Source organism: Phocoena phocoena, chromosome 9, assembly GCF_963924675.1.
Source record: "Phocoena phocoena chromosome 9, mPhoPho1.1, whole genome shotgun sequence".
Classification (NCBI taxonomy): domain Eukaryota; kingdom Metazoa; phylum Chordata; class Mammalia; order Artiodactyla; family Phocoenidae; genus Phocoena; species Phocoena phocoena.
The window spans coordinates 99,161,591-99,187,150 of NC_089227.1; the positions used below are offsets into that span (position 1 = coordinate 99,161,591).

Genomic DNA, 25,560 nt, shown 5'->3' on the forward strand with positions numbered 1-25,560 from the left:
AATAAAATTACAAAAATGAATTTCCTTTCCAAGAAAATTCAGATTTCCCCCATCTTTTCTAGAAGTTCATTCGATTATGGTGATATTCTGATTCAGAGAATAGCAATTTTTTAAACATCTTTATTGGAGTATAATTGCTTTACAATGACAATTTTTTACCATCATTCACCATTTGACCAAAATATATATTAATTTGAGGTAGACCTCAAATTACATACTGCAGGTGTAGCTACAGTCTAAAAATAGCTTAGTAGGCTCAAGAGCAGGCCCAACAGGACGGTTCTCATACTTTTGTGATTTATAGCTTCTTTAACTGTTATGGGCATTGACGATTCATTTGCTGAAATACAGGTTTGGGAGGACTTTGGGTCACGTTCAGCCTGTTTGAAAGGAGGGCCTTGCTGGAAACTCAGGGTTATATGGTTGTCTTACTGTAACATACGCTCTGTCAGCCTTAGATACACAACCTCCGTAGATAGCACTTGGTTCTTTGCTGTCCGTTAGCACAGACCCAGCAAACCCCAGCTTCAATAATCCGAGATATAAGGACGACTGTAGTTTTGGTCCTAACACCGGCCACGTGGGATGTGAACCGCTTCCCCTTGGGAGCCACATTTGCAATTTCTGCAAGTGATGAACGTCGTCTTCATCACATATCTGTGCCTCATGGTCTCTGATTCTAACCCACTGTCTCCCTACGCCCTGTCCGGCACCTGGACCTCGCACTCCGCCCATTTCCACCTTCCTGCATCGGGCTGCCCTCCCCCTGGCGCCTCCCTTCAGACGGGGCCTGCTGATTGGGCCTCCAGAAAGAAAAACACTTCCCAGAATGAGCCCTGGTTTGTGGCTGGGCCCTAAGCACCAATCTGTGGAGCACTCTCGGGGTTTGTGAGAAAACAAGACTCACTTAGTTCCGTAGAACAAACCGTTCGCGAGCGGAGCCGAGCGAAGTCCGGCTAGCCGGTGGGGCGCAAGTGGCCGCCGGGGCCGGCAGGGGGCGCGCTGCCGCGGCGGGCGGGCGGCGCGTCTAGGCCCGAGCGGTCCCTGGGGTGCGCTCGGTGCCCACAAAGCGCCAGCTGAGGGGCCGCTGCGGGCTGAGCGCGGCTGAGCCTGCCCGCCACCCGAGCTCCACCGGCCGGCCGCCCCGCGCCTCTGCTGCGTCCCCGCGCCCCGAGCAGCCGGGCCCGACGGCAGTGCGAGAGCCGGGTCGGGAAGGCAGGGCCGGGCGGGTGCCGCCTACGGAGAGGCCGGGGGTCGGCCTGCGTGGGGCAGCGCGGAGGCGGCGGCAGCGGCGGCGACTCCGGCCCGGGCCGGACAGCGCAGGACCATGGCCGAAGCAGCCCCGGCTCCGGTAAGGGCGGCCTGCGCGCCGAGCTCAGTGAGCCCGGGAGGGTCGGGGCGCCTCGGGCTCTGCGGTCGGACCCGAGGGAAGGGAGGAGGGCGGGGAGCCCGGCCTGTCAGGCTCGGGGGCCCCGGAGCGGGGCGCAGCCCGGCCGGTCGATCACAGACACTCACCGGGGTCCCGCCGTCAGGGGAGGGGCCTGGGGGGGACCCCGACGCCGAGCGCGGGTCTGGGACAGCTCGCCCTCCCCCATCGTTGGGTCCCTGCCCTTGGGTTTGAGGCCCCGGCTCGCCCATCCCGTTTGGAGGTTTCCAGCGGAGAGAGCCTCTTACACCAATGGAAGAGGAATGAGTGAAGCGATCCTCGCCTGGTGCCAGCCCCGCTCCTGCCTGCCGGACGCGGGGCAGTGGAGTTGGCTTGGTTTGGGGTTTTCATCAGCCATTCTCCAGCCCTGGGAGCCGACCCCACAGTCACCGTCGCTGCCGCCTCCGTGAGCCTCGCGCAGCCACAGATGCCGTGGTGACGGCAACACTTAGGTGTGTTGAAGGACCGCCGGAGGACAGGGATCCCCAGTGCCCAGCCCGTGACGATGCCGGACACGCAGGAGGCCCTCCGTCGGGATTGCAGAGTGAACTAGCGGTGCAGGTTCGGAGGGCGGGATTACCTTCTGCGTGTTTTATTCGTTACGCGGATGTTCACTGCAGGCCTGCCGCGTGCCAAGCCCGCTCCGTCAGTTGCTAAGCCTGCAGAGCTGACCAAGACAGTCGCTGCACACAAGAGCCGTGCAGAACCAGCAGGAACTAGTCAAGTAACAGGACCGGAAACGATGCCTTGGATTTGCCAGCTAAGAAGCCTCTGCTCACCGCAAAGAGAATCATTGTAGTGGATCAGGAGCCAGACTGGCCTACAGAGTAGTGACCCGAAAGTGAGAGGGGGGAAGAAGAGGAGGAAAAAGGGAGCAGCAGCAGTGGGGGTGGGGGATCGAGCAGAGGGAATGTCATCTGTGCCCTCAGACCTATTTTTCCCTTTTGGATCTTGTTTTTCAATACAGTAGAGATGATCATGTGTCTATATGCCAGCCCTGTCCAATAGAAACATAATAGAAGCCACGTATATAACCTTAAACTTTCTAAGCAGTCACATTTTATTTTTATTTATTTATTTATTTATTTATTCATGCCCAGTGGCCTGCTGAGCCCTCGGCAGTGAAAGCGGGGAGTCCTAACCACTGGATGCTGGGGAATTCCCAGTAGTCACATTTTAGAAGTAAAGAGAAATAGATGAAATGAACTTTAATGATATGTTCTATTTAACCCAAGGCTTACAAAATATTTCAGTGTGTGATTAGTATTAAGAAATTATCGATGAAGTTTTACATTTTCTCCCCATACTCAGTCTTCAAAATCTGGTGTGTATTTTTTACTCACGGCACATCTCAATGGAAATAAATGCATCTCAACTGTTCAGTAGCCACATGTGGCTACCATATTGAACAGTGCAGGTCTGTCCCATGGAGAAGACCCGGGAGAGATTGAAACATTGACCGTAAACAAGAGAAAAGATTCGTGTACCTAAAAATGTGGAAGGAGGTGGCATTCAGAGCATTAAGTGGAGAGATTCATTTTAAATAGGATGAACCTTTTTCCTGAGGGAAGGAAAGAAGAAAACATGGACTAAGCAAGCTACTGATGAGTTTGAAGTGGGAAGGAGGGTGAAGAAAAAGATGAGAAAGAGGAGAACGTTGAGAGAGTCGAGGTCTAATAATTCTAACCCTCTTCTCAAAGTAGGAGGCCGCGTCATCTCCTGAGAGTGAGGGGCCTGCAGCGGACAGGAGTCTTCCCGCTCAGCCTGCGCTCCCTGAAGCAGCAACAGCAACATCACCTTGTTTTCAATGCAAACTCCCAGTTTTCCTACTCGACCTACTGAAGCAGAGTCTTGCATTTTAGCAGGGCCTCCAGATGATGCTTAGGCTCATTGGTTTGAGAAGCGCTGTACTAAAAGCTGGAGAGGGCCAGGGGCTTGTGGCGGCCACGCTGTGGAATGGGAAGCGGAGTGTGGGGCACAGGGCAGTGCTGAGTCCCTGCTGAGCTTAGAGACCGTGGGTGTGTGGTGACACCAGTTTACCTGGTTGTGTGACTTCATTTCGTAGGGCTTACCAGCCTGCTTCCAGGAACAGAGAATGAGAACAATTGAACTGATTCAAAGCCGGAGGTTAGCCGAGCAGGTGAGGCAGAAAGGCAGACGAGTGAAGGGGTTGAAGTTAGCTGAAATGATCACCTAAGGAAGAAAGCAAAGCCCGGAGCAGGCCGGTAAACCAGGAGCAAATGGAACGACTGTCAAGGGTTCAGTGGGATCGCAGAGCAGGTGAAAGGAGAAAAAGGTGCTGGGAGAGCTGCAGAGACCGGAGGTTACGGCCAAAGAGCCGGTTATCAAACTCGTAGAGTCAGAAGGCTTTGCAGAGGTCATCCTCATCCAACCTCCCGTTTCTTGTAGGAGTTTCATTTTCTATACACTCTTTGTTCCAAGGTATGTTCAGTGAGGAGGCAGCCTGTTATGTTCCTGGAAAGATCTAGTTCAAATAGGCCAGAGTTTACGTTCCTGAAAATTTCATGTTGGTTCTAGTTCTGCCCTCTGGAGTAACACAGTATAGGAGTAAACAAGTCTGTCCTGCCTTCTGTTTTATAACCCTCAAATATTTGAAAATAGCTGTCATGCTTTCTCCACACTCAACATTCTCAGCTTATTCAGCTGCTACTGAACGATATGGTTGTGGCTTGTCAGCAGGGTGATGGATGGGGCCGGAGCCTAAGTCAATAAATAAGGGGTTTATCAGAAGGGCACCGAGCTCACTGAGACCTGGAAAGATCCTGATGCACTTAGAGCTTTTCCAGAGACAGAGGATGCAGCAGCACCCTGGCCTCTGGGTGACTGGCTCTGTGCCAGGCTGCTTCTTGCTCCAGTTTCACCTGTTCACTGTCTCACCTACTCCATCCCTCAACCACCAAAGCAATTCTCTTGGCTTTTGATGTCAATGAGCTCCATAAAGATGAGGCTTATGCAGGCACTACTAATACTATATTTAGATTAATCTCCGCTGGCCACTCAAGCAGCGCTTATCTCATTTTAGTTCGGATTAGGGCTCCTTCTAACACTCAATGTCTCATCTCCTCTTTCCACTGCACACAGACTTCTGAATGGGACTCCGAATGCCTTACATCCCTGCAGGCGCTTCCTCTTCCCACACCCCCAGCAGCAAATGAAGCACACCTGCAGACTGCGGCCATCTCCTTGTGGACAGTAGTGGCGGCCGTGCAGGCTATCGAGAGAAAGGTGGAGGTCCACAGCCGGCGACTCCTGCACCTGGAAGGACGGACAGGGACAGCCGAAAAGAAGCTGGCCAGCTGCGAAAAGACAGTGGCTGATCTCGGGAACCAGCTGGAGGGCAAGTGGGCGGTGCTGGGGACCCTGCTGCAGGAGTACGGGCTGCTGCAGAGGCGGCTGGAGAACTTGGAGAACCTGCTGAGGAACAGGAACTTCTGGATCCTGCGGCTGCCCCCCGGTATTAAAGGAGATATCCCAAAGGTAATACCTCCACTTCTGCGTGCACAGTGCTACCACTAGACCTTAGACTATTAGCAAGGGGTAGTCTTGGTCAATCAGTTTGGCTGAAGGAACCAAGAAGTTGTTTTGTGTTTTATCTATTTTGGAAGCATTCCACGTTCAATTTAGTGATCATGTGAAGTGTCAGACTTCAGATTGGAAAACTCTTCCCAATCCAAAGTCGGCTATCCGGCAGATGGATTTTTTTCTCTTTTGCCCATTACTCCCCAAGTCACTTTCTTCTTTCTTAACCTGTCTGCTACAGTCTTGGTTGGAAACAAAAGTAAATATTATTTAAATCAGTCAATTTGAATTTGTTGGCAATTCTGGTAAAAAAAAAAAGAGGAGGACAGAGGAAGGGATGTGGAGTTAAGTGGTTAATACAAGGTTTGGGGCTGTCTGTGGGTCTAGGATCCACATGGATCCTGTCCTTCCGCATCCTTTACAGAGTGCGCCACAGTGCTAGGGCCCGGCCTTTCTGAAGGGAATAGTCCCTAAAACAACAGGAAATAAACATCATTCTTGAGCTATGGAAGACAGCCTTGAGGCAGCTAGTTTCCAAACATGCCCGTTTATTTATTCATTCATTCAACAAATACTTCTTGAACACTTAGTATTTGCTTGATATCTACTTCCTGAAGGCACAGCAGTGAACAATTGTTGTAAGCTCCCCGGAGCTTAAATTTTAGGGGGAAAGATAATATAAACAAACAAAATAAATCCATTTAAGTACTTTGATAAAAATAAAAGTGCTATCTGGTGATTTATTTTTTAGATTGGATGTCACAGAAGGTCTCATAAAGTAGCTAATTTTTAGGCTGAGACTAAATGACAGGAAGGAACCTACTGGGAGAAGATCTGAGGAAGAGCTTCCCAGGTGTAAAGAATACCTGGTGCAATGTCCCAAAGGCACAAACAACCTTGAAACACTGAGGGGAAGGAAAAAGACCAGTTGGCTGGTGTGCAGTGAGTAAGTGGAGCATGGCTAGAGAAGCAGGTGGCAGCTCATTTAGGGCAGTGTTTTTCAGCCCTAGCTGTACAGGAATCACCTGGGGGGCTTTTAAAATTTTGATGGGCATCACATCTAGAGGTTCTGATGTAACAGGTTCAGGATGCGGCCTAATCATTAATCTTAAAACTCCATAGATAATTCTAATATGCAACTACGGTTGTGAACCACTGACATAGGGCATTGGAGACCGAGGTGAGGAATGTGGACTTTATCTTGGGTGTAATGGGAAGACTGGGGGATTTTTTAGATGAGGAGTTATATCTGGTCTGTATTTTGAAAGAATCTCTTTGGCCGCTCTGGGCCGAATGGGTCATGGGGGTAAGAACAGAAGCAGGGAGAAAACAATAAGGCAGCTGTAATAGTAGGAGGGCCGAGAGTGGCTTGAGTGAGGGTGGCAGTAGTGGAGATGGAGACAAGTGGACAGATTCAGGCTGTTTTGGTGGTAAAATTGACGGTAGGACTTACTAATGGGAATTAGGGAATGAGGAATTAAGAACAAGAGCTGTAAATTAACTGTGATAATTTACTGAGCACTTACTGTTGTAAGTGCTTTAGTTACTTTAATAAGACTCCTAACTTGCCCAAGCTCATACAGTCAGTAAGTATAAATGCTGGAGTTGTACTGTGACCCAGTTGGCTCCAGAGTGTATGCTCTTAACCACGGGCTCTTAGGCTTTTGACTTGAAGGACTGGATGGATGGTATTGGCACTTACAGAGGTGGGGATGCGTCAGGGTGGGAAGGAATTAGTTCTCCTTTGGCAGCATTGGTTTGAGATGGCTGGGATACGTTCGGGAGAGATGTTAGGTGATCTTCGAAGCCCAAAGGTGAGAAATATTTGGAAATCACTGACGTACAGATTGTATTGTTAAGTCGTGAGGCCGGAGGTGATTACTTCGGGAGAGAATGTGGAGAAGCAGCAGAAAGAGTCCGAGGACCAAGCGCCATAAGTGGGAGTGGTGGCCAGTGAGTGTGTGGGTCACAGGGTCAAGGGACAGTGGTCGTGTGGGTTAACGTGTTACTGAACGGGCTAGAAGGATGAGGATGGTGAATACAACTTGGCAACACAGCCTCGCTGGGGACCTTGCAAGAGTTGTTTTAGTGCAGGGGCGGGGATAGAAGACTGGGTGGAGCAGGCTGAAGGGCGAACAGGAAGAGAGGCGATGGAGGCTCCTTTAAGGCTGGCGGGGGCGGGGAGCAGAGGTGAGCAGGCGGCAGAGGGCTCAGAGTCAGCTGCTTAGAACCTTCCCCACGGAGTGTTTTGTTTGTGTATCTGGAGCACCTCCAGAAGGGTTTTGGGGTAATTTAAACATAATATTTGCCATAAAGTTACTTACTGTCTTACCTGGATGAGTGGATAACATTTAAACTGTCCTTTTTTTTTTTTTGCGGTACGCGGGCCTCTCACTGTTGTGGCCTCTCCCGTTGCGGAGCACAGGCTCCGGACGCGCAGGCTCAGCGGCCATGGCTCACGGGCCCAGCCGCTCCGCAGCATGTGGGATCTTCCCGGACCGGGGGTATCCCCTGCATCTGCAGGCGGACTCTCAACCACTGCGCCACCAGGGAAGCTCTAAACTGTCCATCTTAAACTCCAAAGTCATATATAAAATAATGTGATTTCTCTCAAAGATTTCTTCATGAAATTGAAATATATCGAAGATTTACTAGATTGAAACATGGGCCACACAGGTAGAAATTTTGTGTCCTTGATTTGTTGAAAATGCTCTTATTCTGCCCTTACTTTTGAATGCCAAACTCAAAATAATTTTCCCTCAGATTTTTTTTCTTAATTTTAATTTTTTAAATTGTGGTAAAATATATATGACATAAAATTTACCATTTTGTGGGGGAGGGAAAAAAAGAAAAAATATTTACCATTTTAAGTGTACAGTTCAGTGGCATTTAGTACATGCCCATTGTTATGCAGCTGTCACCACCAACCATCTTCAGAACTTCTTCATTTTGCAAAACTTTAATGCTGCACCTATAGAACCCCCCCATTCCCCCCTCCCCCAGCCCCTGGCAACCCCACTTCTGCTTTCTGTCTCTGTGAATCTGTCTGCTCTAGGTCCTCATCTAGGTAGGGTCATGCAGTGTGACATCTGTCCCCGTACGACTGGCTTATTTCACTGAGCATGACCTCTCCCAGGTTCATCCATGTTGGAGCAGGTGTCAGAATTTCCTTCTTTTTTTTTTTTTTTTTTTTTTTTTTGCGGTACGCAGGCCTCTTACCGCTGTGGCCTCTCCCGCCGCGGAGCACAGGCTCTGGACGCACAGGCCCAGCGGCCATGGCTGATGGGCCCAGCCGCTCCGCGGCTCGCAGAATCCCCCTGGACCGGGGCATGAACCTGTGCCCCCCGCATCGGCAGGCGGACCCCCAACCACTGTGCCACCAGGGAAGCCCAGAATTTCCTTCTTAAGGCTAAATAATATTCCATTTCTCTCACAGTTTTAAAGGCATTGGTCCTTTGTCTCATAACACCAAATGCCATTGATGAAAAGTTTAATAACAAATCAATTCTCATTCGTTTGTAAGAAATCTCTTTTTTTTTTGTTTTTCCTCTCTGGAAGATTTTATCTTCTATTTGTACTTGGTTTTTCTAAAATTTGTTGAGGATGTGTCTGCGTGTAGGTCTTTTAAACTTTTTGTTGGGCACTCGGTGTGACCTTTCAGTCAGAAGACTGATATGTTTTCCACTTTGGAAAATTTTCTTCTGTGATTCTATTTTTATAATTTTTCATTTCCCCCTTTCACATTTTTTTCTGTTCTCTTTCTTGAATTACTGTTTGACAGATGATGGATTATTGTCTTTGTGTCTTTAATTTTTCCTTTATATTTTTCACCTTTTAAACTAGAGTTCTCTGACGTTTCCTTCCAGCCTTTCTTTTATTTTAACAAGTATATATTTACTTTTCCAGAATATTTATTTTCTCCTTTTTTAAAGCAGCCTGAATTTTTTTTTAATGGATGCAGTATCTACTTGAATGTCTCTGAGAATATGTATTGGAGCTTTTTTTTTTTTAATTCTCTAGGATTGTTTGTAGTGTGTGTTCATCTTGATGCTATTAGTTTTACTTTTTCAATATCGAGTAATCCTTGGTTGTTTGTAGGTTAATTAAGAGGTTAATTTGAGGAAGCTGGCGTGTTTTCTTTGCCATCATGTAAGTCTGTTTAACCAAAGGATCTTTCCTTTGCAGGAGAGGCTCTCTCCATAGGTGCCCGATATAGGTGGGCTTCACTTTAAGGTGCTGTGCAAGGAGCAGACAGGCAGTGTGGGGGGCCACCCAGAGGCCAGGAGTAAGGTGGTACTCTAAGTTGTCAGCACCGCACTGGGACCGGGTGCTGTCTCCAGGCAGGTTTCTTTGTTTTTTTTTAAAATATTTAATGGCTGCGTTGGGTCTTCTTTGCTGCGCACGGGCTTTCTCTAGTTGTGGCTCGAGGGCTCTAGAGCGCAGGCTCAGTACTTGTGGCACATGGGCTTAGTTGATCCGCGGCATGTGGGATCTTCCCGGACCAGGGCTGGAACCCGTGTCCCCTGCATTGGCAGGTGGATTCCTAACCACTGTGCCACCACGGAAGCCCTCCAGGCGGGTTTTTTAATTTCTTTAGAGTTGAGGTCTGGGTTTCAGCTTTGGGGTAAATGCTGCTTTCCCAGGGCTGATGAGGACAAGGCAGGGGGCCCCGCTATTCCAGAGGTCGACCTCCAGACTGCAGTTTATAACCAGTAACCCCTACTCAGCATCTCTGCCAGCTTTGAGCTTGGAATTGTCTGGATTCCTTACTGCAGTCCTTTCCTGTGTGTTGTCAGAGATGCAGCTTCCTCGTACCTTAGACCCCAGCACAGGCGCATCCTCTAGGTCTCAGTGAGAAACTCATCAGAAATTCTGATCTAGTGACGGCCTCTCCTTCTCATTCTTGATGCTGGTATTGAGTCCCTCCTGCTCTTATTTACTGTCATTTCAATGGAACTCTGGGTGGAAAGGGAAGTACATGTGTGTTTAGTTCACAATCTTGAACCAGAAGCCCATCTCAATCCTTTATTTTTGTCATTATTTTATCACATGTGTTTCTGTTGTAAGCTATCACAAATCTTTTGTGTAGTGAGATTAGATAAAAAATTAACTATTGAGCATCTACGTTTGCCTCAGTTGGTTTTAGATGCTGAGCAGGATGTAAAATGAGTAATTTATGGTTCTAGCTCCTAAGGAACAAAATTCATGGTTGGGGAAGAAAAGATGACACAAATGAAGCAATTAGAAATTAATTGCCTCATAGAATTGTACAGACCTTTGTATTTTAAAGGATATGTTAAGTTTATGAAGATGAGTATCTTTTTATTGAATTTTTTAATTTTGGGAAAAAAGTATATGTTTATATATTAGTTACACGGAGTCTTTCTTGCTCTTGGATATTTCTTTTCCCGTAGCACCCTGTTTTTATTTTATGGGTTTAATATCTCTCGCTTCTTTATGGGATTACTAATTAAGGTTTTTTAAAAAATTCTGTTGCCTAGGTATTTCTATTTTTTCCACAGTTATTTTTTCCCTCCTTTTATTTTAGTCTTTCTTGATCATGTGGCAGGATTTCTCTAAATGGTCACTGATACTTAGAAATAAGCTCATATTTAAGAATAAAACTGTTGAAAGCTGTCAGGCAGGAAAAGGAAGAGCTAGCCATTATGATGATGGCAGAAGGAGAAGAGCTTCACACTAGGTGATAGTGCCCATACTTGGTGCCTTAATTCCCCAGGCAACTCTTGTATTTCTTTCCAGAGAAACATATCCATTTGCCTGTGGATAAGCTCCTAGCTTTAGACAGAATTGTGCTGGAAGGTGGGAGGATTCTGTCCTGTATATGACCATTCCCTTCATGAAACCTTGACTCCAACTAGGCAGAAACTATAACTGTTCTCTGAATGTACTCTCCAGTGTTCCATGCTTAAATGTTTTTCCCATTCACATTAGGCCTGTTTATAACCTACCTGTCTTTTAGGACTGGCCCAAGTCCCATCTTTTCTAGACTCATCCCAACCCCATTATAGCTCTGTTGCCAAAATTTCTTGTCCATGTCATTAATTTGAGTATAGTCATATGCTCCTTTTAGGCAGAAACGATATATTTATAACCTTGGTGCTTAGGATAAGCCGTGTACTTGATGGATATTCACAATATGTAGAGTTCTGTGAATTAAATCCTGCTTTGCATTTGTACCTACCTCTGTGAGTGACTGTTTACACTCTCCTAGAACTCATAGCCCTAAAGTTTATCACAGTGAAAACACTGTCAACTCTTGGAGGTTAGATTTGTGTCTTAAATATTGCCTGTATCCTTTCAGCATCTCACATAGGTTTTTTTGTAACTAGTAGGCATTTAGTAGAGATTTATTGACTGGTTAAGTTGCAGTGAGAGAAACTAACCCCAGTGTTGTAATTTCAGGTGCCTGTGACATTTGATGACATCTCCATCTACTTTTCCACTCCAGAGTGGGAAAAATTAGAAGAATGGCAAAAGGAACTTTACAAGAATATCATGAAGGGCAACTACGAGTCGCTCATTTCCATGGGTGAGGCTAAGTTGGCATCTTTTGAATGAGGTGACAGCAGCTCCATGAAGTCTCAGAATGGTCCCTTTTCCTCCAGTGTCCTCATTTTCACTCTGTCCTCACACACCTCTGGTTCCAAGCGAAAGATTTCCAGGTCACCCTTGCTAAATAGGAAATCATGATCTCTCCTTCTGCCAAATCATGGGACAGAGAATGAAGTTCAAGGTTATGGGTTATGGGTGTGCCAGCTGCAGTGGTTTCCATAGTATCCTTCACTTTGAAAGGGCCTTGCCTCTCTTCCTTGAGGCACACTCACTCTTACTCCATGGAAGTAGCAGGCGGTGCCCAGGTAGCACTTTCCCACACCTCACCTCTCCTCTTACCTGTTTCCTAATAGATAGCGTCCATAGTTGGAGGTGAATGGATGGGGGGAGGTGATCTAGACTCTAAAAGAAATTCCCTGGGCCTGTGCACCTCACAGCCTTCAGTTCAGCTTTTATGGCCATCAGTTGTCATCCTCATTTATCACTTTGTCATACCCTCTTTCCCATTTTCGTCTCCTAGATTATGCCATGAATCAACCTGATGTCTTATCTCAGATTCAGCCAGAAGGGGACCATAATACAGAGGACCAGGCAGGGCCAGAGGAAAGTGAGATTCCCACAGACCCCACTGAAGGTGAGTGAGAGAAGAGAGTATCCACTCCTTGTCTCCCTTTCCTGGTCAGAGATGATGGCTCAGAACTAAGGTAAGTAGGGCTTGGGGCTTCTAGAGCCTCTCGGTCCTAAAGCAAGTAGACTGCGAATGGGTCATCAGGCATTTAAATAGAGCTTAGAGATAACCTTGTCCAAGGCCTTCGCTCATCAGTACCACACACATAAGGGCTATTGAGGGAATGTGTGCCCAGCTGTTCAGAAGTGCTAAGGGGCTGGGAGTCTGCCTGGTCCCTCGGGGACGCACTTAACTGGCAGACCCTGATGGCATCCACCTGGGAAAAGTGGATTTTGCCCAATTTGGGAGCCAGCTATCATTAGTTAACTCTCCCTAGTTTTTTTGGTTGGCAGCTCCTTGATATTGTATGGGGAAGACTGCTAGTCAAAGTCCAGTTGTATTATTTCTCTCAAGTCCCACCTCTGTTATCAGAAAAATCTCATGCAATTTTTGTTCTTTGATAGATAGAAAGCTCACAGAAAATTCATCCTCCAGACGTGTCTATTAGATGAACTTCTCTGACAACCCACCCCCGCCCCATACACTGTTATTTTTTCTAACATTTTATTATGAAAATTTTCAAACAATCAGAAAAGTTGAAATAATTTTACAATGAACTCCTAGATACCTATCACCTAGATTCTATCACTAACATTTTACTGTACTTCCCTATTACATATATATCCATCCCTGCATCCCTCTATCCTTGCATCCCTCTGTCCCTGCATCAATACATCTTATTTTTCATGTATTTCAAAATCAGTACAGATATCAATACATTTCCCCCTAATTAGTTCAGCATGAATATCATTTACCTAGAGTTCAATATTTGTTTATATTTTTTCTTTTTCTTTTTTTTTTAATAAATTTATTTATTTTTAGTTTTGGCTGTGTTGGGTCTTCGTTTCTGTGCGAGGGCTTTCTCTAGTTGTGGCAAGTGGGGGCCACTCGTCATCGCAGTGCGCGGGCCTCTCACTGTCGCGGCCTCTCTTGTTGCGGAGCACAGGCTCCAGACGCGCAGGCTCAGTAGTTGTGGCTCATGGGCTTAGTTGCTCCACGGTATGTGGGATCTTCCCGGACCAGGGCTTGAACCCGTGTCCCCTGCATTGGCAGGCAGATTCTCAACCACTGTGCCACCAGGGAAGCCCTATATTTTTTCTTTTGATGTAAATTTTTCTTTTTAATTTTATTTATTTATTTATGGCTGCGTTGGGTCTTCGTTACTGTGCGTGGGCTTCCTCTAGTTGCGGCGAGTGGGGGCTACTCTACATCGTGGTGCGCGGGCTTCTCATTGCGGTGGCTTATCTTGTTGTGGAGCACGGGCTCTAGGTACGTGGGGTTCAGTAGTTGTGGCACACGGGCTCTAGAGTGCAGGCTCAGTAGTTGTGGCCCGCAGGCTCAGTAGTTGTGGCTCGCGGGCTCTAGAACACAGGCTCAGTAGTTGTGGCACACGGGCCTAGTTGCTTCGCGGCATGTGGGATCTTCCTGGACCAGGGCTCGAACCCATGTCCCCTGCATTGGCAGGCAGATTTTTAACCACTGTGCCACCAGGGAAGTCCCATTCTCTGAGTTTTGAGGAATGTATATTATCTGCTACCCACTATTTTTAAGAATGTGTAGGTGATTGTATTTAGGCAGTGTAACAGGTTGAATTTTATTAATCTCTATATCATGGATATAAATAATGAGTCTAGAATCATATCACAAGTAAAGATGGGTTATTTGATTGCAGAAAAATTCATTACTGGAAGTGGCTCCTTGGTCACCTTTGTTAGGTACATGACATAGTCCTCAGTGAGAAAGAATGAGTGTATCATTTTATTGTTTGGGGATGAATGGAAAAGGTATAAATAATTTGGCTTTGAGATTATATATGAAAGTTTGATTTAGCTTTCATCTTGTCAATTTATTTTTACCTTGGTTTTTAAGAGTCTGTTTGTGGGGGACTTCCTTGGTGGTCCAGTGGTTGAGACTTTGCCTTCCAGTGCAGGGGTGTGGGTTCGATCCCTGGTTGTGGAGCTGAGATCCCACATGCCTCGGGGCCAAAAAACCAAAACATAAAACAGAAGCAATATTGTAACAATTTCAATAAAGACTTTAAAAAATGGTCCACATCAAAAAAAAAAAATCTTGAAAAAAAAAAAGACTCTATTTGTGGGTAGTCACCCTTTATACTTTAATACATTTTTATTTGGAGTTAACAGTGTAAGCATTGCATTTATTTAGTATTCTGGTTTTATTCTTTAGAGTTTTAGCTTGCATTGGTGATTACCAACCTAGATATTTACCAGAACTTGAGGATAGAAATCATATAATTTAGACTGATCAATATATAGCCTTTAAAAAATTCATGTGTTTCTAACCTTTAGAACCCTTAATATTTTCCTCCTTTTAGGTTTAATTATATTTTAATGCCTTTTTATTCATTTAATTCAGTTGTTTTCTTTTGGTTGCTCAAATTGTCAACAGGTAAGAGGACTTTTAAACTATCTGCTGTGTCTCCTGTGTCCTTCTAGTACTGCCTCAGTACTCGTTTTCTTAAAAAAATATGTTCCAGGCTCTGTTGGGATTTCCAAGACTTCTCCTAGGCCCAGTAGTTTGCTGGGAGGACACACAGGACCCAGCATATAGTCACGCTCAGGGCTGAGATTTATTACGGTGAAAGGACACAAAGCAAAATCAGCAAAGGTTAAAGGCACTCAGGGCAAAGTCTGGAGGGAACCAGGGGCCAGCTTCCAGAGTCCCCTTTCCGTCGAGTCTCATAGGACACACTTAATTCCTCCAGCGATGAGTTGTGACAACACGTGCAGTGTGTTGTCTCCCAGAGAAGCTCTCTGGGGACTCAGCACCCAAGGCTGGTCACGTAGGCACCCTCTGTCTGGCATGTACCAAGATTCCAGACTCCCAGAAGGAAAGTGGATGTTCAACATAAACCACACTGTTTGTACAAACAGCTTAGGGCCCAGTGAGGCACTCAACATATAGGAAAGCTTGATATCAGCATAGGGAGCTATTTGCCAGCCAAGTGCCAGCCTTGCAAGCAGGCCTCCTGAGGATAGGCAGTCTCAGGACTGCTGTGTTAACAGGAGCTTATTTTAGATTTTCCTCCTCCCAACACATTAAAAAAGTCCTGGTTCCTTTCGGCGGAGAATAGTATTAATTGTCTGGTCATCAAGGTGCATAACAGACTGTCCACATGGATGCCAGGTAGATACTAATGCTGGGCCACTTTAGTGACAGAACTGATAAAGTATTTTTTTCGTAGATTATTCTTCACTTTAACCATTTATATCATTTTTAACATCTTGTTATTATAAAAAAAAGATTCAAAACTTTTCATTTTTGAGCAAGCAGCTTCTCTCTTCTTTAACATCATCATGTTTGTTTACTTTTTTTTTTTTTTTTGGCCGTGCTGCGGGGCATGCAGGATCTTAGTTCCCTGACCAGGGATCGATCCTGGGTCCCCCAGCAGTGGAAGCTTGGAGTCCTAACCACTGGACCGCCAAGGAACTCCCCATCTTTGTTTAATCTTAATACACCTTGTAATTTTTATTAGACCAGTGTGTTTACATTAAAATTTTGATGTACGTTTAGAAACAATTTTCTAAAATTATGTTTGGACTTATCCATGTTTCTTATAAAATAACACCCATAATTTATTATTGTATTCCATTTTAGAGCTTTAGGAAGAACTATGCATTGTAATTAAATAAAAATATGCATAGGTAGACTAGATTTGGGGATAGCAATAGTGCCATGTGGCACCCCCTCCTTTTTATGTCCAGATATCTTAGAATTAGTTTTATGCTCTGTCTCCATCGCCATCATCTGAATCTGATGAAGGAAAAGAGAAATTATTATTCCTCCTAGGGAACCGTCATTGATGTCTAGTATCTTAGATAAAACGGCTTACAGTTAGTAGAAAATAGTAATGAATGGGAGAATACAGAAAGATCTAAACCTGAGATTTCTGAAATTCGTCTTTAACTCTGTTACTAGGGCCAGAATACAGACGACCTCTGTGTGCATGTGGCCATTATTTGGTTGCTGATAGTTTTAGTATTGAACTCCAATATTTTAGAATTCTTTGGAGAAAAGCCTTAACTAAGAAGTTCAGATGGAATAATTACCAAAAGCTCATTATCTAGCCCTTCTTCTAGTTTGGAAGCCATGGACTGGAGCCAAGATTCTAGAATGACCTATAAGGAAAATAAATTCATTCTCAAACCTTGTAGTCCTGAGGAGACTTCTTTGATCATCATTGTTTTGGGTGCATCACCCTTATCTCCTTTATCACCATTCACTCTAATCCAGCAAGGCCACCTTTTCCTAAACAAAATCAGCGACTAAAGCACATCCAAATATGATAGTCCTTTTATTTTATTTTAGCCTATTTGCAAACAAGAATTATCCTGGAAATAAAACTTAGAGGTTTTAACTTATGACACAAATACTCAATATATTCACCTGCTATGTTACAGTTCTATACCTATTTCACAAAAGGTGCAAAAGAAGTTTTTATATCTTTACCAATGGTAGTTTCAAGTATTTTTTTAATAATTTTATTGATTGATTGATTTTTGGCTGCGTTGGGTCTTTGCTGCTGCGCTTGGGCTTTCTCTAGTTGCGGTGAGCGGGGGCTAGTCTTCGTTGCGGCGCGTGGGCTTCTCATTGCAGTGGCTTCTCGTTGCAGAGCACGGGCTCTAGGTGCGTGGGCTTCAGTAGTTGCAACTCGTGGGCCCAGTAGTTGCGGCTCGTGGGCTCAGTAGTTGTGGTTCACGGACTCTAGAGCGCAGGCTCAGTAGCTGTGGCTCATGGGCTTGGTTGCTTCGCAGCATGTGGGATCTTCCTGGACCAGGGCTCGAACCCGTGTCTCCTGCATTGGCAGGCGGATTCTTAACCACTGCGCCACCAGGGAAGGCCCTGTCAAGTATTTTTATTTTCTGCTTAAGAATTCAGATCTCAGCACCAGTTTTTGTTTTAGCTGAAGCATAGTTGATTTACAGTGTTGTGCCAGTCTCTGTTGCACAACAGAGTGACTCAGTTATACACACACACACATTCTTTTTATGTATCCTTTTCCATTAGGTTTCTCACAGGATATGGAATATAGTTCCCTGTGCTATACAGTAGGACCTTGTTGTTTATCCATTCTAAATGTAATAGTTTGCATCTACCAACCCCAAACTCCCACTCTATCCCTCTCCCTCCCCGCCCCCCGCAACCACAAGTCTGCTCTCTATGTCTGAGTCTGTTTCTGTTTTCTAGATAGGTTCATTTGTGCCATATTTTAGATTCCACATATAAGTGATATCATATGGTATTTGTCTTTCTCTTTCTGACTTATTTCACTTAGCATGATAATCTCTGGTTGCATACATGTTGCTGCAAATCTCAGCACCAGTGTTTTTTTTGTTCTTTTAATTTTATTTATTTGTTTATTTATTGGCTGCATTGAGTCTTAGTTGCTGCACGTGGGCTTTTCTCTGTTGCAGTGAATGGGGGCTACTGTTCATTGCGATGCGCGTGCTCCTCATTGTGGTGGTTTCTCTTGTTGCAGAGCATGGACTCTAGACGTGCGGGCTTCCGTAGTTGTGGCGCACAGGCTTAGTTGCTCCACGGCGTGTGGGATCTTCCTGGACCGGGGCTCGAACCCATGTTCCCTGCATTGGCAGGTGGATTCTTAACCACTGCGCCACCAGGGAAGTCCCTCAGCACTTGTTTTAACTCACTTAGTTCATAATACCTTCGTATACATCCCAGAACCTCAAGGTTCCAGCTGCTTTTCAGACAGTGTGGGGCCTTACCTGTTTAAAACATACACACACACACACACACACACACACACACACACACACACACACAATAAGATTTCCTCATAGCTAAAATGACATTCAACCAGTGTAGATATTAAAATTTTATATTTTCTTTTTGAAAGCCTTTCTATTTGAACTACCCCTCAAACCTAAAACCTCAGCATTTATCGACTCCCTCTTACCTGATCACTATTTTCAGTTTTTCTCTCTTCTGTGGCTTTCTCCAAAGCTGCTGCTTGCAGGAACCAATGATTTTACTCTCATTTGTGTCTCTTTAAGTATCCACTGTTGGGATTCCTCAGGCCTGTGCAGATGTGCTCTGAGTGCTGTTGTGGTGACTGGGCCAGTAGTTGCCCTACCGTCACCAGGCAGGTGACTGCATGAGGCCACCTGAGTATTCCAGTACTCCTGCTCCTTTTATTTCACTTCCAAAAGGTCCTCAGTTATACACCCCCACCACCCCCACCAAATGTAGTAGACACAACCATATTACATGCATTCAGTTACAACAGTGCTAAGACCCAATTATTTGATAAAATAAATATTTACTTAGTTTTACTGATCTAGTAAGCTAAATGACCAGAGGAACTTTAGCGTCATTATTCAAAAAGAAGGGTTACCTTCCTGGGGTTCCCCAAGTTCAGTGAAGACATACTGAGCCAGTGGCTGTAATAACAATAGCCACTCGCATTTCTGGAGAACTGGCTTGTTCTTTTAGTCCTCCGTAGCTTTTATGGTTGGCTGCTGACTAATATTGTAACAAAAGATTGGAAAGAATCCAAATGCCTATCAGTAGGAGACTCTTGAATAAACAATGGTACAGCTACAAAAAGGAATGAGAAAGCTGTCTGTATACGGCTACAGACAGATGTCCACAATATATTGGTAAGTAAAAAATGAAGGTACAGAGCAGTTTGTGTAGTATACCTCATGGAGAGGGAAAATACAAAGGTGTACATATGTTTGCTTATATTTTTCCAAGAAACAATGCAAGATGAAAACAAAAACCAATGAGAATGGCTGCCTATACAGGGAGGGAGAGATTAGAGATGGAAGCTAGACCTCTCTGAATGTACCTTATTTTATAGTTTTGATTTTGGAGCTTTGTAAATATTTTACATTAAAAAAACGTAAAAATCAAACACACACTGAAATAACTAAACTGTATACCACAAAAAAATCTTAAATTGAGTCCATATTTTTGTTAATAATATTAGTATTATTTTGAAATGTACATTCAGATAAAGCAAAGATTATGTAGTATCGTTAGGAACCAAGATTCTCAGGATAAGAGGGAAAAGATACAAGCATAAAATCAAAGGATTTAATTAAAGCCCTGTAATCTTAAATATGAATCATAAATATTAATATAAACTCATGACACTTTCCTTTTTCTAAAAGGTATGTATTTTATAGCTTTGTCCATTGAAAAGACCTAGAAGCAGTGACAACCTATTAGCAGTTAGCATCCTTATCATCCAGCTTGTTGTCTCTAAATCCCGTTTCTCAGAGAGATTATTGATTGTGTGCTTGGAGCAGGAAATGTACAAGATGAACCTGCTCTAGTTTTTCGTACCAGAAATAAAGGAACCTAGATGTCTGATGTTGTGAAAAGATATAGAACTGATGTGAAGGGGCTCCCGCTGGCCAAAAAAGGGACAATTTGAGCGTTAAAAAGAATAATGACTTGAACTTATTTACAAAATGGAAATAGACTCACGGACAGACTTAAGGTTACCAAAGGGGATAGCCGGGGGAGAGGAGGAGGAGATAAATTAGGAGTTTGGGATTAACACATACACACCACTATATATAAAACAGATAAACAACAAGGACCTACTGTATAGCACAGGGAACTATATTCAGTAATAACTAAATGGAAAACAATCTGAAAATATATACATATATATGTATAACTGAATCACTTTGCTGTATACCTGAAACAAACACAACATTGTAAATTAATTATACTTCAATTTAAAAAATGGTTAAAAAAATAATGGCTGCAATGGATTGAAACTCATCCAGTGTATAGCATTCTATGAGTTCATAATGATAAACTAAAGAAAAAAGTCAAAACCACTTAAATCACATTTGGAGGTTCTAGAGCACTAACTCATTATTCAGAAAATTGACGAATGAAGCAATTAAGCATTTTAAAAGTCTCATATTTTTGATGAATAGATAGTTCATCCTTCGGATGTCTGTTAAAAGATCCACTTCCTTACACTCAGTCTCTCACTGCCTGTTTATATATGTGTGTGTTTATGAAATCTTGGAGAAAAAAAGATAAGGTTGGATTATGGTTAATACACTTCAGCCTTGTAGCTCAAAGTAGGAAGTTGGAAAGACAAACTGCCATGTGTGCAAAAACCTGTATTTTTCCGTCTGTCTGCATAAGCTGACAGTCTTTTGGGCCTTAGTCTTGTCCAACCTCTTATTTCTCCTTTGGGTGTGACTTTAGATTTCAGTGGTCTCTAACAGATTTGAAAGGCATCGAGCAAAACACCGAGTTCTAAAAAAAACAAAACACTGAGTTCTGTTCATTTGCTAGGAATAAAACCATAACCTTCGTACAAGGCTTTTTTCATAAATAATATAGAGAGCTTGAATTTATTCTCCGGACCCTGTCAGCATGCCAGCTTGTCCTTTTAGGCCAAAAAAGGCTATATAGACCTCGGCTGGAATAGCAAGCACAGCTGTTTCTGTACTGACCAAATGAGGCATGTTATGTGCAAAGCCTTTAGAGGCTGTTCTTTTTTTCTTTCCAAAAGAATCCCCAAGGCCTGAGGGACTTGCAAATACTATTCTCCCCACTCCCAGTGTTCAGGAAACAATAACCTATATCATTAATAAGTAGAAGTAATATGATCTCTTGGAAAGAACCCAGAATTGGGAACCTGAAAAATGTTTCTGAGCAGTCAGATCTGTGCTTAAACCTAACTTTGTAATTCTGGAAATGTATTTTTTTTTAAAGGATCAATTTTATTTATTTATTTTTGGTTGTGTTGGGTCTTCGTTGCTGTGCACGGGCTTTCTCTAGTTGCGTCGAGCGGGGGCTACTCTTTGTTGCGGCACACAGGCTTCTCATCATGATGGCTTTTCTTGTGGAGCGTGGGCTGTAGGTGCGTGGGCTTCAGTAGTTGTGGCACGCAGGCTCAGTGGTTGTGGCTCATGGGCTCTAGAGCACAGGCTCAGTAGTTGTGGCGCACGGGCTTAGTTGCTACGTGGCATGTGGGATCTTCCCGGACCAGGGATGGAACCCATGTCCCCTGCATTGGCAGGCGGATTCTTAATCACTGTGCCACCAGGGAAGTCCCTGTATTTGTTTTCAAATTAACATTTTTTTTAAAGTTTTTGGTTCATCTTTTTTTTGTGTGTGTGTATTTTAAAGCAAATCTTTTTTTTTTTTTGTGGTACGCGGGCCTCTCACTGCTGTGGCCTCTCCCGTTGCGGAGCACAGGCTCTGGATGCACAGGCCCAGCAGCCATGGCTCACGGGCCCAGCCGCGATCCTCCCGGACCGGGGCACGAACCCGTGTCCCCTGCATCGACAGGCAGACTCTCAACCACTGTGCCACCAGGGAAGCCCCTAAAGCAAATCTTTGATAATATAGCTTTTCACTGTAAATACTTCCTTACTGGCCGTTTACTTAACCTCTGAGGGCCCCCCCTACTTAAATGGAGAAAATATTCCCTGCTTCATTATTTCATAAAAAAGCTGTGAGAGAAAAAGGTGAAAATACTTTGAAAGTAAGTGTGCTAATGAAATGAAAGGTACTACTAAATCTAGATTATTTCAGAGTGTCATCTCTAATATAAAAATTTTGATTTGTTTTGAAATGGGCTCACCGAAAATAGTGACTCAAGGTGAGTCTATCATGTAAAGATTCATAAATTTGGTTTCATTTTGAACGGGTTCTCTAGATGTTATATGCATTTTTTAAAAGGCTAGTTTCATTTTGTTGTTATAGTTAATTAGAGATAAATATTTGGGCAAAATGTAATATTCAGCAAACCAACATGATTATTTCCACTTTCTGAGTCAAGCCCTGAAGGCCATTCTCTTCCCCCACAAACAGAGCCTGGCATTTCAACATCGGATATTCTGTCTTGGATTAAACAAGAGGAAGAGACCCAGGTCGGCACCCCACAGGAGCCCAAGGAGAGTGACATGTGCAAAAGCACCTATGCCGGTGAGTACTGAGGCGCCCAGACCCAGCTTATGCCAGGACCACTGAGAAGAAACGGCAGAGGAAGTCGGGTTGTGGATGCAAGGAAGTGGGTGAGGAATGAGGAAAAGGGGGAAAAAAGCATGTTCAAGTAAGTTAGAAATGAAACGGAAGTCAAACCAAGATACATTTTAAGTGAGGAAACATACTCTTAAGTGTAAAGACAAATTAGAAGTGTCCGAGGAAGAAAAACAAGTGCATACAGATGCACCAGAAGTATGAGGATGGGGAAGGACAGAACATTTGAAGAGCATGCAGAAAGGACAGAACAAAGCTAGGGGGTGGGAGAGACAAGCAGTGGAGACAGCAGTGTCTTGGGAGAGGCACAAATGGGAATGTTAATGAAGAGCTCTCCCTCAGGAAGAACAGTGACATGAGAAGAAACACGCGTCTTCTAAGACATTTAGCACCATCTATATTTTGCCATCTGAACCAGAAGAGAATCTCAAGGTCAGAAGAGACATGATCGTTTATGCAACTTAATGCAACCTGTTTAACTTCTATGCTCTGTGCTTAGACCCTGGGGGAAAAAAAAGACAGTTTCTGCTCTTCAAGAAGTTTATATTGGGGACACACATATCAGTGCTAGGCATGCCTATTATTAAATGTCAAGGGTGAGTGGGATGGATGACTTGTATACAAGAAATAAGAAGTTCGGAGAACATCACATCAGTTTTAGTTTAGGTATTTAGATTAGGCCTAAAGAAGGATGCAAAGGGACTTCCATGGCGGTCCAGTGATTAGGACTCTGCACTTCCACTGCAGGGGGCTTGGGTTCCATCCCTGGTTGGGGAACGAAGATCCCCGCAAGCTAGGATGTGAAGCTAGAATTGGCCTTAGAAAATTGGTACTATGTGGTTGGGTATAATCTGGGAAGATGGGAAGAGAGGAGATGCATTCTACAAAGGGGAGGGCAGAATGATTAAAGACATATGAGCAGAAATGTGTACTTTATTTTCCAGGAAAGTAAAGAGACAGCTAACTATAGTGAAGGACTTACCTGGCAGAATACAAAGGAACAAGATTAGATAAATACGTGATTTTAGGCCTAATCACAATAGGCAACAGAGAACATTTCAGAGCCTGTGAGCAGAGGTGAATCACAATGAAAGTAATGCTGGGAAGATTGATGCCAGGGCTCTTCCTGTCCAAACAGGGAGCGCTGAAGAGGTTCGGTAGTAAATTCTCCGACATTGGCCTCGGGGACTACAGACACCCTGGTTATTATCTCAGCCCTCCACTGACTTCCTTATCTGGGCCAATGGGAGCTCAGAGCAGCCTGTCAGAGCTGGGCAGGGACACAGGAGAGTTGCTGGGACACCTGTTGTCGACAGGTGTGACTCTGAGTCCTTTCTTTCAGACGAAGAGCTTGTCATCAAAGCTGAAGGCCTCGCCAGAGCCTCCCTGTGCCCCGAGGTGCCCGTCACCTTCTCTTCTCCACCAGCGGCATCTAAGGATACGTTTCCGGACGTGGCCTTCAAAAGCCCGCAGTCTGCGCCCATGGCACCGTTTGGACGTCCAGCCACCGAGCTGGCCGAAGCTTCTGAGGGACAAGTGACTTTCACTCAGCTGGGCAGCTACCCCCTCCCGCCTCCGGCTGGGGAGCAGGTGTTCTCGTGTCACCACTGTGGCAAGAGCCTCAGCCAAGACATGCTGCTGACCCACCAATGCGGCCCCACGGGGGAGCGCCCGGCCCCCTGTGCCCAGTGCCCCAGGCACTTTACCCCGCATGCCGACCGCGGCCCGCAGCCGCCCGCCAGCGAGACGCCACCCACCTGCCCGCACTGCGCCAGAACTTTCACTCACCCGTCCAGACTCACCTACCACCTTCGGGTCCACAACAGCACCGAGCGCCCCTTCCCCTGCCCCGACTGCCCCAAGCGCTTCGCTGACCAGGCGCGCCTGGCCAGCCACCGGCGAGCCCACGCCAGCGAGCGGCCCTTCCGGTGCGCGCAGTGCGGCCGGAGCTTCAGCCTGAAGATCAGCCTGCTGCTCCACCAGCGGGGCCACGCGCAGGAGCGGCCCTTCTCCTGCCCTCAGTGTGGCATCGACTTCAACGGCCACTCGGCCCTGATCCGCCACCAGATGATCCACACGGGCGAGCGGCCGTACCCCTGCCCTGACTGCAGCAAGAGCTTCATGCGCAAGGAGCACCTGCTCAACCACCGGCGGCTGCACACGGGCGAGCGGCCCTTCAGCTGTGCTCACTGCGGCAAGAGCTTCATCCGCAAGCACCACCTCATGAAGCACCAGCGCATCCACACGGGCGAGCGGCCCTACCCCTGCGCCGAGTGCGGCAGGAGCTTCCGCTACAAGCAGACGCTCAAAGACCACCTGCGCTCGGGCCACGGTGGCGGCTGTGGTGGGCATAGTGACCCCTCTGGACAGCCGCCGGACCCCCCGGGCCCCCTCCTAACTGGGCTCGAAACCGCTGGCCTGGGCGTTAACACCGAAGGTCTAGAGGCCAATCAGTGGTATGGGGAAGGGACTGGAGGCGGGGTTTAGTAAATCTCTCTCCTTTCAGGGTTAGCCGTGCTGGCGGCGGGGCAAGAGGCAAGCCCAGAAGCCCCTGCAGCCCGCTAACCCGGTGGTAATGCCTGCCTGGCACGTCAGTGAATTTGGGGTCCTGTGCACTTGACTAGAGGTGTGCTTGAGTTTCGGAACTTCACAAGAGCCGCACATTGTGAAACCCAGGAAGACCTGGAAGAGGGCCCAGCTTCCACATCTTTCAAAAACATTACCTAAGCAGAAGTTATAAGAATGTTGCAGAGAGGTTGGAAAGCAAGATTCGGCCTCTGTTGATCCATCAGTACGTAGAGTCAGGTGCGTGGAAGAGCCTCCAAGGCTTGAAGCCCATTCTGCGGCAGAGAATGTTTAACTGAGCCTTTCATCACCTCCTTGATGGTAGGATGGTTCTGGAAGAAAGTGCCCAAGCCTGGGCACCACTCCTGTTCCTCCCAGACAGTGGCTCCAGTTGGCTCACATGTTTGGGTACTGTCTCTCCCGAAACGATGACTCAAGACTGCCTTCCTAGGTCTCCTAGATTAATTCTTCTAATATATTTTGTTTAATACTGGATGAGCAAAAAATTTGACTTTTAAAACCTTAAGGAGAACAGTCCTTTCACCAGCTTAATTTGAAGCATTCAGGCTTTTACTGCCATTTAAACTGCTAGAAACTTTTGCCGGGGTCCTGGTTAAAAATTTGGGAGCAGCATTCTCAGCCCCAGCTTTAAAAGCTAGAGATCCCCGAGAAGTGACAGAAGAGCCTAGAGTTTGTGCCTGAACCATGTTTCTTAGAGTCACTT

General features: G+C 45.5%; 1 protein-coding gene across 1 annotated transcript; it reads left to right on the forward strand.

Annotated features, from left to right (window-relative positions):
* The first annotated feature begins 1,327 nt into the window (after positions 1–1,327).
* Positions 1,328–24,758, forward strand: ZNF398 (zinc finger protein 398). Its single transcript, XM_065884034.1, has 6 exons — positions 1,328–1,351; positions 4,529–4,924; positions 11,390–11,516; positions 12,060–12,173; positions 22,104–22,217; positions 23,614–24,758. Exons 1-6 carry the CDS (start codon positions 1,328–1,330, stop codon positions 24,756–24,758), a joined length of 1,920 nt encoding a protein of 639 aa, XP_065740106.1.
* The last annotated feature ends 802 nt before the right edge of the window (positions 24,759–25,560 follow it).

Bases quoted from the DNA above. Each gene is read 5' to 3' on its own strand.
- ZNF398 (XM_065884034.1), top strand. From the start codon at position 1,328: ATGGCCGAAGCAGCCCCGGCTCCG. The intron at 1,352-4,528 runs GTAAGGGCGGCC...CACTGCACACAG, and splicing joins CCGAAGCAGCCCCGGCTCCG to ACTTCTGAATGGGACTCCGA. The intron at 22,218-23,613 runs GTGAGTACTGAG...CCTTTCTTTCAG, and splicing joins GTGCAAAAGCACCTATGCCG to ACGAAGAGCTTGTCATCAAA.